The sequence below is a fragment of the Gymnoscopelus braueri genome, assembly GCF_963280865.1.
Source record: "Gymnoscopelus braueri genome assembly, chromosome: 11".
In the NCBI taxonomy this organism is placed as follows: domain Eukaryota; kingdom Metazoa; phylum Chordata; class Actinopteri; order Myctophiformes; family Myctophidae; genus Gymnoscopelus; species Gymnoscopelus braueri.
In genome coordinates, this window is record NC_137613.1 from 9,680,550 (window position 1) to 9,694,537 (window position 13,988).

Here is a 13,988-nt window from a genome sequence, read left to right on the forward strand (position 1 = left end):
TCAAATGTGTTTCATGAGGTTGTATCCTAAAAAATAAAACACTCAGATAAAGCATGGCCACATTTGCATGTGCATGTGTCACGTGCACACGTGGGAGAGAGGGAATGTCCTCTGACCCAGTGCAGTTGTTTATATCATTGCTGTCGGGCAGAAACCAACTATCTCTGTATTTCAACTTTTTTATTTTACACCTTTTGAACAAATATTTTTACAAATATTGAACCAATGAAAAGTATTTAAAAAGTGCTTCTGACTAAACCTCCTAACTCCATTGGATCCTCAAACTGTCAGTCAAACCTCCTAACTCCAACTCAGTTTGTTTTCCCCCGTCTGACTTCATCATTCTAATCAATGATGGACATAACAACTATCACTGGTCAAAAACCTCCTATTTGGGTAAAGTGATGATAATATAAGGACACGTTCAAGTATCTGACAGTGTATAAAGTCACCCTACCTTTTTTTTTCATTTCCTGAAAAGTTAATATTTTGGAAATGATATAGTTGGTTTCTGCCCGAGAGCAGAGGATATAATAATGAGTGGAGGAGATGATACAACATGTAGGATGAAAGAAAGAATACAATGCTGATGCTACACACCAAAACCCAGTCTTAATTTATTTAACCCTTGTGGGTCAATTTGTTTCCTTCTTTTTCCCCCTGTCAACTCAAAGACATACATTAGATTGACCCCTTATCTGGAACTCCTTTGAAGATGTTCTGTTCACCTCACAGACTCAGACTCAAAAGATGAATGAGCCTGCAGGCCATCTGTGTTCAGTTAGATAAACACAAGGTCACACTGATAAAGCTGCAATCCCCCCACTCACAGCTGTGTGTCTGGGTAGCTCAGTCGATAGAGCTCTCGCCTGTGGTTCGCCCAGGCTGCATTCGCTAAGGATCACCCTGCGTAGGTACTGATGTGGGTTAGTTCTGGGTTCGATCATGGGCACCGCCAACTCAGCGGATGAGTGGCACGGCTTGGGTAGGTGAGTTAGGTTGTGCAGCAGTGTTGAGCTCCACCTAAGCAAACAATTTCCAAGGGGTCTGGCACATTGAAACGGGGATAGATGCCCGCGTTCTAGGCTGATACCAACTATAACTGTATGGAAGTAATGTTAATGTTTGACATGCTTGTGTAATGAATCTGTCTCCGGGTGGGTGACAGTCTGCCATGTATCCTAACATATTTGTCTTTTTTTACTTCCCCAGAAATGGGACAAACTGTGAAACGTGTTTTGGATGATGTCTCATCGAATGAAGATGGAGACACGGTCAAACGGAGAAGAATTTCAATGTCTCCCGATGGCGGCAGCACACGTGACAGCCCTTCAGGTCCTTATTCAGACATCTCGTCACCTGCCAGCCAGTGTTCTTCTCCCAAAAACGAAGTGGGCAAAGTGAAAGTAGAAACCACATCAGTACCAACGCAGGGTGAACCTTCACAAATGCGGCCTCGGCCTAAATTAGATCAGATCTTGAACTCACTTAGAACCTTAGTTTCCTCTGACTTTAACCTTGAATGCTCTCCAACGAAGCCGGTCTCAGCTGCATCTACTGAGCCGTCAACCACCCCTTGGTTCATAGATTCTTCACCGGCTAAACGCGAGCCAGAGCCTGAACTTCACTCCACCCTCTCCAAGGTTAAACAAGCCTCGCCACCACTGCCGAAGTTGACCTCTGTGACCGCTGTCCCTCTGACTCCTCCAGCTAACAAAGATGTCCCCTCTAGTGAACCAATAACATCCATCTTTGACATGAACTTTAGACAATTAGCATCTTTGATGCGAGCCAAACAATCAGGGAAGGATGTCTCTCACAGCCGAGCAAGCCCCGAAAGTGCTGCTGATATTGTGACCATGACATCGACATCCACCCAAACCTTTGTAGGTCGCGTGAAGCCCAGGATGCAATTGGACTCAAACTGTCGAATCCCGACACTTAGTATCAAACCAAACCAAAGTGTCGACGCGTTGAAGTTGCAACTTGCAGCCCCGAAGCCTGCAGACGATGACATCTGGAACTACGAGAACCGGCAGTTCACGCCAGGAAGAAGAGCTACCGACGTCATCGGTGATGATGACCAGTCTCTGGAAAGCCACCACAGAGCAGCCAACCCAGCAGGTGAAGACAGTCCTGTTACCTCCAACCCACCTGCAGCCAGGGCCGTCAGCTCCACTGAGCTACAGCCCCGGGGAGACCAGGCCACTCAGTTCATCAGCGTGGATGAACCCAGCGCCACCACAGCCACAGTCATTGATCCAAACACTGCTCAAGCACTGCAGGCTAGTATGTATAACACCATGGTCTATCCTTTTAATATCGGGCTCGGTCCATACATGGGCAGTCCCGTCACCGTGGTGAACCCAAACCCCACTAGCCAGCAGTTTAACGATTGTGATTACAGAATCAACCAGCCCACCTCAGCATCAGTAAGCCCCAGTGGCTCCCTGCCAGCTGCAGGCTATGGCACCCCAGTATATCCTTACAGTCAACTCACCCCGAACCCGTATTTCCTACATGGATATCCGTACGGAACTGGGGCCCAGAACTCTTACTTCACACGTGGGTATCTGCACGGAAGAGAGCCTGCGGGTATTTCCCGAGCTCCAGATCAGCACTCTGTGTTCTCACAGTATGTAAACTACGGTGTTGGCCCTACTGGAGGACTATTGTACCCAATCCAGACTCCCCCTCAGCAGGGGACAGGACAGGATGTGATGTCTGGAGGCGCCTATACCACAAATCTAACTGCAGAAGCCTGGCTTGAAATGCAAAGACAACAGCAGCCGCAATAATGGTAAAGTGTGCATTTATATAGCGCCTTTCATCCAAAGAGATTTACAATGTGCATTTCATTCACCCATCTTTCTCTCTCTCTCCACGTCGTCCTCAGACGAGCCCTCCATCGTCTCCAGTCATCCCGATTCTCCATACATCTGGCCCGGTCGTTTTGCCCCATTCACGCATACATTCCCACACCGACGGCGAAGGAAACCATGCAAGGCACCGACCTGCTCATCGGAAGCATTCGGGGGTTCTGTGTCTTGCTCAAGGACACTTCGACACTACCTCCTCCGCTACTGCTGCCCTGTGTTCCGGGTAACGTCATCTTCAGCGTTGGCATTTATACTGTTCACCAGTTCAACAGTTTAATTCAGCCGTATGCCCTACTGTATAGTTACCTTGTACAGTCGACTTTGCTCTCCTTTTGTCTCACACTGGTACTTCTCTGCACTATATTCTGATAGTAATCATTGCTATAGAGTGTCTGTTCAGTAACAGGAGTCTCCATGTCTCTATGGCTCTTTTGGAAACAGAAAATACATGCCCAGGTAGGTGACAACATTTCAGCCATTTATCAGCTTCATTTTGTATAGTGTTCCAGGTCCAATTTTGTCTGCTCGTGTCTTTGTGTCATCACTTCCAATTTCACTTGTTTAATCTGTATCCTGACTGAGTTCTCCATCCTGAGTGGATACAATTGGTATCCTGACCTGAAAATGTATTTTCTGTTTCATAAAGAGTTGGAGAGACATGTTACTGAACAAATACTCTATAGCAATGAGTACTATCAGAACATAGAGCTATTTAACACTTATTTTAACCAAAGAAAATCACTTACCCTACCTTTAATTAAAAGTATCCCCTCTCGAACTGGTTACTGTACATATCTGTGTTTTTGTTATCAAACTGTTTAGATGATGTTTTGCATAGTAGTGTATATTTGTCTGTCATTAAATGTTTCGATGAATTGAGTACAAAGGACCCCAATGGAAACAAGCCATAGGCTTTCTTGGGTTTAAAATCCTCCTAGCAGACCTTGTATAGAACTGTACTTTCCTGTGCTTTTTTTTGGTGCAAACTGCTAATAAAGTATTCAATCAATCAATCAATCAGACAGAAAGTATTGTCAAGATGAAAAAGTATGTTTTATTTTTTAATAATCAACCTTAAATGGATATTTGGATGTGTTCGGTTTAATATGAAGCAAAATGTAATTTCTTTGTATTTTCACACTTTTTCAATAAAGAATGGGTCATGTACAGTAGTATGTGTTATATTTGGTGTCCTCTTATTTAACCACTTCAACCCTGGCAACTGTATTTTGGGGCATTTTACTGATAGGACTCTTTACTGTACCTGAACCACTGTGGTCAAACCTCTCTGCTCCTGTTATTAATTGTGTCCAAAATTGTTACTTTCTAGGATTCAAATTCAAAAGCATAAAAAAACTGCAGATCGACAAGCACTGTAGTATGATCAAGTAGGGCATTAACCCATTCAATCTGGGAACGCATGGCCTACTACTGCGTCATTTTAGATTTTTTAGCTATAACCATTATTTTATCTTTGGGCTATTCAAAAATAGCAGATCTATTAGCTAATCTAATAGCAGAACGCTAGCATCCCTTTTCTGAGGAGAACTTTAGCCAAAAATAGCAGATCTACAAGCTCACAACGCCTCGCAGAGCTTGTAGATCGGCTATTTTTGGCAAAGAGTTATAGGTGTAGAGGGAAAAAAGGAGCAGCAAAGGTTTATCTGAAACACAATTTTATACAATAGGCCTATAGAGGGGGTCCCTGCTTCATCTCTCTCTCAGCTAGGGGGTCCTTGGCCTGAAAACTTTGAAGACTCCTGTATTAGACCAACCCAACCAGTTAACAACTGGTGCGGCCACCTCTTTATTGGAACTGGGTGTGTGGTTGTTGTTTTTCAGGTATTAATTAGTGCCAGGTATGGGCACTCCTGCCATAACACACCATGACAGCTGCAGTTCATTCTGTGGTTAAAACATTTAAGAATGAACTCGGCTCTCACACAGTGGCATTGTGAAGGCGTGCCGCGTGACTGGGTATTTTATTTTTGGAAAGTTAACTGTTTCTGTAACTGCAGCTGCAGAAATGAGAACTGTCTCTAAATATATTGTCGCTGTCGGGCAGAAACTTTTGGTTAAAATACGTGTTAAATAGCTCTATATTCAAACGTATATGTCGTCTTCCTCAGTGATGAAGCATTAGGTTATAATAAGCATTACACACACAAATAGTTTTGGATCATTGAACCTAAGTGATATAGTTATTCACTGTATGAAAGGCAATGTGTGTCTGCTATTACTCATTATGTCCATGGGGTGGCAGCATCTCACAAACCAACAGAGATCTGAAACCTTTCTAATGCAATGCATTATGTTGCTGTCAGTCAGATGGAAAACCCATGTGTCCATACCTGATACTTAAGGATTCAAATTCAGAAATATCAGATCTACAAGCTCAAGAAACGGCCATTTAGGCTACTTTTTACTTAGTAAGTAGTAGTAAGTTTTGTAATACTAATCAAAATCTATACAGTAACTAATCACTAAAGTTTTAAAGTACATTATTTGCCTCTGAGATGTAGTGGAGTAGAAGTAAAAAAATATTGAAAATTTGAAATCTCCAGTAAAGTAAAAAATATCTCGTAAATGTACTTAGTTACTTTACACCAATGCTTACAGTATGTGTGTATTTTGTTCTCTGTGTAAGTAAACAAACAAAGTTGCAACATGAGTTGGTTTGGGGAGGGATATGACTGGAGGCCACGCCCACAAGCACCGCCTACATGATACATCCCTCCACCCCCTACGTTTCCCATAGTTCTTCTTCTTCGAGTCCATAGCAATCTTAGATGTCGTTCTGCCAGTATCGGGCACAGGCCACAGCTGATGGAGTAGGTTCTGCCAGGTCCTCTGGGCTGCACCGGGGGGCGTCGGCACATTCCAGCAGGTGGGACATTGTCTGCTCTGATCCACAGCTGCACGTGTCTTCTGCTGTGTAATTCCAGGCTTTCATCGGTGCTTTGCACCTCCCCTGTTCCACACGCAGTCTATTTAGTGACTTCCAGGTTGTCCAGCCAAGGTCGTGGCCACTAGCGAGGCTTTCCGTTGGTATGATCCCTCTGTCCAGCCATTCAAGAGCTTGTGTGTTGTTACTTTGCCATTCATCTTCCCAGATGTTGGTCCTTGCTGCTTGTTTGGTTGTCTGGAGGGGCACGACTGTCTGCACAAAACTGGCTCTGGATCGGAGCCTGCGTGGGGGTGCTACGTGGCCATGCAAGGGGTGTCTGATGTCTGTCTCCTGTGTTCTCTGTTAATCTTGAGCGATACCTAGTCGTCTGATGTGCGGGGGAGAGATGCCGGCTAGCGCATAAAGGCACGGGATAGGCGTTGTCTTGACGCACCCCGTGATGATGCGGCAGGTGTCGTTCAAGGCTGTGTCGACCAGTTTGGTATGGCGTGATCGGCTCCAGCTTGAGCAGGTGTAGTGAAGTGCAGTGAGCTGGGATTGAACCCGAGGCTCCCACTCGCCAGTCCGACGTGTTACCAGTCATGCCAATAGGGCTGAGCCCGATTGGCAGGTCTTTTGCACGCAAGTTCTGGCTACTATGACTGTGGGGGCTACACAGGCATACTCTGCTGTGGAGAAACACAGGGCCATGGCAGTTGCACGGATTGTTGGTGGATCTGCACCCCACTTGGAGTTCACTAGTTTGCGCAGGATGTTGTTGCGGGTGTTGACCTTGGCTTTGGTATGATGGATATTTGCCGGGTTTGGGGATTGCAACCACTTTGGCCTTTCTCCAGACAGGAGGGATGGTTTTCTGTTCCATACATGTGTTCAGCATCTCCAGGAGCCAGGTCTTTGCGTTAGGTCCTAGGTGCTGTATCATTTCTGCCAGTATATCATCAATCCCTGCTGCTTTTCCGGGTTTCAGCTTCCCCATTGCAGTTTCGAGTTCTTCTATGTCGAAGGGTTTGGTGAGAGGGCTGGCTGGTTGTGGTTGGTCTGATACCACTGTGCGATGGTGTTCTCCTGTGGGTCGGCGGCGGTGTTGGTTACGACCGTTGGCCACTAGCTGTGATGCAACAGAGTTTGCTGTGACCGTTGTGATTATGGGTGGAGTGGTGTGGTCATCGCCAAGACGGCGGATTGTAGCCCATGCCTTCCTGCTGTTATTTGTCATGTTGGTGTTCTCTATCATTTCCTTCCAGACTTTCCTTCATTCTTCCCCAACTTCACTGATCAGGGTCTCTCCAAGTTCCATGGTGGTAGAGGAGAAAGGGTCCTTATTGTATTCCTCATAGTAGGCTTTCAGCAGGTCGCTGGATGTTTCTGATAGCCCAGGAATATACTGTGTCTGGCATCCTCTGGGAATGTGATGTCTGGCTGACCTTTTTACCAAGTCTGTGAAGTTGGAGTAGTTGTTTGGAAATGGTGGTATGTTAGATATGGAATGCTCTATCTCCTGTTGGAATGACAACCAGTCAGCTTTCCGTAGGTTGAACCTCCTGCGGAATGGGACGATGGTTGCACCGTGATGGCAATTGGCCGGTGCTGGGTATGGGGGATAGGGTCCAGGACTTCCTTCTCAGTTCTGGATGCGATGTCACTGCTTACACAGGCGAGGTCTGGGTTGTATCCTCGTTTCCATCTGGCGCTGTGGAAGGATTTGGGGAGTTTAGCGTTATGGATTAGTTTCCCATAGTGTTGCCAGGTCTGCTTATTATAAGCGACTTTGGGCTTGTTCTTCTATAAAATTGCTTGTAAAATATTGGTAGTTGCGGGTTGCGGGTTTTTTGGGCTTGTGTCTAAACTTTAGACACAACAAGCCCCCTTTAAACTACACTTTAGACTCTAAAGTGTAGTTGCTTATTTGGGCTTGTTTCTAAAGTGTAGTTAATTTTTGGGGCTTGTTTCTAAAGTGTAGTTGCGTATTTGGGCTTGTTTCTAAAGTGTAGTTACTTTTTGGGCCTTGTTTCTAAAGTGTAGTTGTTTATTTGGGCTTGTTTCCTAATGTTGTTTAAACCAGTGGTGGTTCTCAAACATTTTTATGTCAAGGACCCCCAAATTAATATGTATTTGTCCACAGACCCAACCTTCTGAAAATATTTTGTGCCAGAGACCCCCCCCCCCCCCCAATACAAAATTTGTGTGAATTTGAAAATATTCCACAATTTTTTTCAAGAAGTTTTTTTTTAATGAAAATAGCAGATCTACAAAGCTCACAACGCGTCGCATCTTGTAGATCTGCTATTTTCAAATAGCCAATGTATAAGGTTAGAAGGCTCATATGTTTGCCTAGCTATGGTCGCTTCTTTTGGGCTTGTTTTCATAGACCTCGTTGCTTATTTCTCTAGCAAAATCTGGCAACAGTAACTTCCCGTGAGATAGAAACCTATGATGACCTAGCCTCGGTCCCAGCCTCACTTATCTGCGAAAAGAAGATGATGGTGACCACCACAGACAAATGGTCAGTTCGCACTCTTCTTGGCGCAAAATCAGCTGTGGTCAAGCCTAGCGGTTAGTAAGTTGTTCTGATCACTGGTAGGTTACATGATAGGCTTATTTATCAGACACGTTTCTCTCTCCAGGGAATAAAGAGTTTCCTCTGATCAGCTTCATGTCGGATCCGCTCAGAAGGTACTTTTTCCGGGTCAGCAGTTTGGTTGAAGGTTCATCATGGCTCCAGGACTGTTCTGTCAGGTAAAGACTTTTTGATTTGACTTTAGTTTTTCTCCTGTATGTTATTAATGTCACATGATGCACTCTATTATTAAGTTCCAGTAGGCTATAGCTGATGATGTAGAGCAGGATTCGGCAACCTTTTTGACATGAAGTGCCATATTTTTTATTTTCTTTGAGTGACATATCAACATTAAGTTGAATTATGACATCACATCAACATAAAATATAACAGAAATAGATTTTCCATGCACAACCTTATTTTTGTTGTTGTTGAATGAATGTAGAATTATGTGCAGGATGTCATTTGTATATAGATATGAGGGAACTTAATTTAACTGACTAAACTTTTTTTGAGTATTTAATATTTAAAAACTCTCTCTCTCACACTTATGCCAGTGTGCCAGTGATCACCCTCCCCTGTGCCAATGTTTTGATTGATTGATTGAATACTTTATTGGCAGTTTGCAACAACAAAAAAAGCACATTTCTATATTATCTGTATTTTCATGTTGATTTTTGAACTGTTTGGTTGCTACTATGTATGTCTATGAAATTAATTCAAGGACCCCAACGGAAACAAGTCCGCAAGGACTTTTTTGGCCGGACCTTTTAGACAAAAGCATTATAAATGTAACTGTGTTGTTTTACATTCTTTTGCCTAATAAAATTTTCAATCAATCAAAACAGGAAAGTGCAGTTCAATATAGCCTTAGATCAAGACTGTCCAAATGATCGATTTTTACATTTTTTTTAAATCTATACTAGAGTCTTAGCTACCACCCCCCAGGAGTGCTTTGGATTGTCAGCAGCAAAGCCCGTATTTCTCCAAAAATGTACAAATGCAAAATATAAGGTGCACCAAATGTTAACTCGGTGTCAGGCGTGTTTGTGCAATGTATTAGTCCATATTTTGCAATAAAGAAGTGTTTTAATCCCGTCTGTGGCCGATTCTGTCGGAAGTTCCCAATGGGCGGGAGTGACGGGGCGCATCCGGTGAAAGCCGGAATTACACTCAATGTAAACAGGGGGGAACAAATGGCGTTCGGCCACAGACGGGATTAAAACACGTATTTGTTGAAAGATATGGACTAATACATTGTACAAACACGCCGGATACCGAGTTAACATTTGGGTTATGCGGGTAAGCACCTTACATTTTGCATTTGTACATGTTTGGAGAAATACGGGCTTTGGAGCTGACATTCCAGGGCAATCTGGGGGGTGATGGCTAAGAAGACTCTTTAAAAAAAAAAATGTTTTTGGCAAATTTTGGCACGCTCTAAAGCAGGGGTGTTCAACAGGGGGTCCGGGACCCCTAGGGGGGCCTCAGAGTTACTACAGGGGGTCCGCCAAATCTTTGTGTGATAGGATTTTTTTTTTACCTTAACCACTTGAACCCAAGCATCCCTTTTCTGAGGAGAACTTTAGCCTAAAATAGCAGATCTACAAGCTAAACAAAAAAAGTTTAATCTGAAACACAATTTGATACAATATAGAGGGGGTCCCTGCTTCATCTCTCTCTCAGCTAGGGGGTCCTTGGCCTGAAAACGTTGAAGACCCCTGGTCCATAGGGTCATACTGTACAGTAGGCACTAGGACCCCAAAAAGTACAGGCTGTACTCAATTCATTGAAACATTTAATGACAGACAAAAATATACAATACTATGCAAAACATCATATAAACAGTTAGAAATTAAAAAATTTAATATGTACTGTAAACAGTTCGGGAATCGGGGGTGGCGGGGGGGTAAGCTTTGACTTTTTTACAGGGGCCAGCCACCTGTAAGTGCTCTTTTAGAGGGGAAGGAGAGAGTAGGGATTTACCATATAGTTAAAATTAAGGGATTTACACTCCTTTACAACTGTTGGTAGGGTGTTACACATTGTTGTAGCATAGCAGGAGAACGAATTTAACCCCTTAATTGTTGGCACCCGTGCCTAAGGTTGTCTACCCCTGATGTAAGAGCGTTGTTTTGTGTTCAGGTCTGCCTTGTGGACTATCCCTCTATTGGCCTCTTCAAGGAACATCTGAGATCTAAGGCACATCAACAGGTATGTAATAATAATAACTATAATATAGAAACAGAGTTTGAAACTTTTTGACACTCAATAAAGGTCCTCAAGTATGTAAGGATTTAAAGCTGTTAACGTTGTTCAATGTTTTAAAGGTTTTAAAGGTGTTAAAGGTTTTAAAGGTGAACATTAAAGGTGTTAAAGGTTTTAAACGTGTTGGGAAAAGGGGTCCCTGGCACAAAATCTACAGTTTAGGGGTCCTTGACATGAAAACGTTTGAGGACCTTTGTTTTAAAAAAATCAATAGGGGCTGTAGTCTGGAAGCATAAACATTTTATTTGCCTGACTAGACCCTGACTTAATATTATTTTACACTAGTACTTTTACACTTTCAGTCAGACAATCAATTACAGGCGCCCTATGGTGGCTATTGATGTGATAATGAGGATTAGCACTTGAGGTGCAAAGGTCGCCTTTGCATTCAAATACTACATTGAAAGAATGACCCTACTGCAGGCCTGCCAACATCCGACTGTGAGAATCAAGGAGTTGGGGTGTCTGGGGGTCCTCCCCCCGAAACCTTTTAACAGAGTAGGTTTAATTTCCTGTGTTCTGGTGAATTTTGTGATTTTGATACTGTTAGGGATTCTTGTTTTATACATGCCTTGGTAAGTGTCAATTTATGTACATATGTGAACCAGAGGGAGAACTAACTAGGATCTATCTAGGAAAACAGAGAGCAGGACATCTTTTGTCTCTCTCTGTGCCTGGACTAAAAATAGCATGCAGACGGGACGCTGCAGCACAGAAATGACAGGGTGTCAAAGTGACTTAAGCTGCCAAGGATTACTAGGTTTCCAATTTACAATGTAAGACCCATCTTTAATAACCATTCATTATAGTTAAAAGTGAATATCTCTGGATGATTGCAAGCACTGACCACACCCAGTGCTTGCAAGTGGTCTTGATCTGAAGTCCGTCTGTGTGGTAGGTGGCCTTCATACGAGTGTTAATCCCTAAAATGTGCCAATTTACACATGTTTGTTACAATTCTCTGCCTCGCGACAATAAAGCAAATGTAGGGCCCTATCTTGCGCGCTTACCCCTTATGCCTATTTCTTTTGCTATTTTGAAAAACATTTTGAAATAGTTCAAATAGCCGATCTACAAGCTCACACGATAAGGGGTAAGGCAAGATAGGACCCTCATTCTTTAATTCTCCCCTAAACCTAAAATGTGCCAATTTAACAATAATTCTCTGCCTCGCTAATGTATGAATTTATGAAAGGTAATGAGTGTTCTGGAACACTCAGCCCAGTGATGCCCAGAAATACCGGGCGCCCACTGCCCACCATTCCGGTTACCTATTAGGCCACGGACCCCCATAACGCTTGAGAGTGTACATAATACACTCTTCCAGATGTGTGAAAGGTCCATTTGGTTCCTAACTATCAACAATTTAGCTGGGGACCCCTTGGAACTCCCTCGAGGACCCCACCTTGAGAACCACTGGCACTGACCACTAGGCCTACAACGCCAAATTTGACAAACATCTGCATTCATGTTTGCATTTCTTATGGAAGGATGTAATGCAATTTGGTCCTTGAGTGGGTTCCAGCAAAATGTATGTACAGTATAGCATAAAAGTTTAACCACTTTAATCCTTCGTACATAAAGCTATGTAGCTTGTAGATCTGCAATTTTCAAAACATCCTGAAAAACACATTTTTTAAACATTTCAAAAACAGCCTTTTTAAGTAATAAGTTAAACAACAAGTGAATGGAGCAGCAAATCTTCGGATCACGATATCTTGGGTTCTGAACATTCTTTAAAAATATATATATATTTATAATATATATATTTTTTCTCTTCAAAAAGCCGTTATAAGTCGTTCTTGGCAGTGAGAGAGTTATGGAAAAAGTTTTAGAACCACTGTTGGAATTTACAGAAAGGTACTCTCTGATTCTATGAATACAGTCCATGTATTTATAGGACCTGGGTCACAATGTTCAGATAGTAATGTTGTGAAATGGCATAAGCCTGATTTATACTTGTCTAAATTAATCATGACTTAACCTCTTGTCTCTTGTTCTCTACCCACAGAAAAAGGCAGAGCTGTTTCAGAAAGGTAAGGCCCTCTCTTATTTAGTAAAAACAATACAGTCCAAGATAATCATTTCTTTTCAGCAAATGTTTAAATGCCAGTTAAATTCAGGGCATTCATCATTGGCCATGGTTATCGGAAGTGCTTAGGAAGCGAGATACAGCCTTTTTCAGTAAGAAGTTAAACAAGAAGTGAATGGAGCAGCAAATCTTCAAATCATGATATCTTGGGTTCTGAACATTTTTTTCTTTCAAAAAATGCTATTGTAGCACTTTGAGATTTTTCAAATGTAAAGTGCATTATAAATAAAATCCATTATAATAATAATAATAATAATAATTATTATTATTATTATTATTATTATTATTAGTAGTAGTAGTAGTAGTAGTAGTAGTAGTAGTAGTAGTAGTAGTAGTAGTATAACATTTGATCAACCCAGTGAGCATGTCTGACATGCCGAGTTCCTTGCATGTCCATGCTGAGGTCACTCATGGTGACAGTTCACTGTGCTGATTGGTCAGCTACTGCCATATCAGCCCTAGGGGGACGATCACCCTCTCTGAGCTTGTATCACTCCCCTCACCCAGGGCAAATAAAGCCTGGGTACGTGATGAATGTTAGAGTATCACTTTTCACTAGAGTCTGATTATTTAAACATGTTTATTACTTGTGATGAGATGAGTTAGATCGGTTCCACAAAAGTGACTAAATCGCACACATGGCATTGTATTACATCACTTCCTCTACTACAGTTAAATGTCTATGTCTATCTTGCATGGGATTTCAACACAACATAGTTCCTGTTTTCATTTAACCTCTAATTCACTCATTTGTTTTCTTTCTGGATGCTCTTTTCCTCCTGGTTTTCAGCAGTGTACCAGGGCCTAGGTAAGCATTTTATGCTTTATATTTTTACAATGACTTATTTGTGTTAATATATTATTTTTGTGTTAATCTCCCCATGCAATGCGATGTGAGAGTGCGGTCTAGCCAACACCAACTTTCCCCAAATGCCCTTAAATGAAGTGCAAAAGGACTAGGAAATGTATATAATATGAAACTAGAAGAAGCAACATCCCTAGATTAAGGGCGGAGGGGGGGCACTTTATTTGCAAAGAATGAAAAGGAAGTGTATGGTCAATCAGTGAGTGGTCAAGCAGTGTGGAGGGGGCACACAGACACACCCTCAGACACACACTGGCAAACACACACAAAGCTTCAGTGGGTACAGGGCGTGGGAACTGTTTAAAAAGAGTAGACCACATAGTGCTCATGCAACATAAAGGAGAGATGGAACATTTAGCATTATTATCTATGTCAAGCTGTCTGTCATGCCCCCCCCCCCCATAAATCCCAACAGTATT

General features: G+C 42.6%; 2 protein-coding genes across 3 annotated transcripts in view; both read left to right on the plus strand.

Annotated features, from left to right (window-relative positions):
• LOC308094690 (uncharacterized protein) overlaps positions 1-4,040 on the plus strand; it is a 52,164-nt gene extending 48,124 nt beyond the window's left edge. For both annotated transcript variants that reach the window (XM_080441462.1, XM_080441463.1), the window contains exons 44-45: positions 1,213-2,800; positions 2,897-4,040. In XM_080441462.1, the coding sequence (XP_080297588.1) occupies positions 1,213-2,798 (1,586 nt within the window). In that variant the 3' untranslated portion in view covers positions 2,799-2,800; positions 2,897-4,040. The remainder of the gene's footprint in view (positions 1-1,212; positions 2,801-2,896) is intronic.
• Positions 4,041-8,292: 4,252 nt separating this feature from the next.
• Positions 8,293-13,988, plus strand: part of LOC308094910 (uncharacterized protein) — a 103,194-nt gene continuing 97,498 nt past the window's right edge. Inside the window, exons 1-3 of the mRNA XM_080441733.1 lie at positions 8,293-8,523; positions 10,490-10,558; positions 12,624-12,648. Coding sequence (XP_080297859.1) covers positions 8,500-8,523; positions 10,490-10,558; positions 12,624-12,648 — 118 coding nt within the window. The 5' untranslated portion in view covers positions 8,293-8,499. The remainder of the gene's footprint in view (positions 8,524-10,489; positions 10,559-12,623; positions 12,649-13,988) is intronic.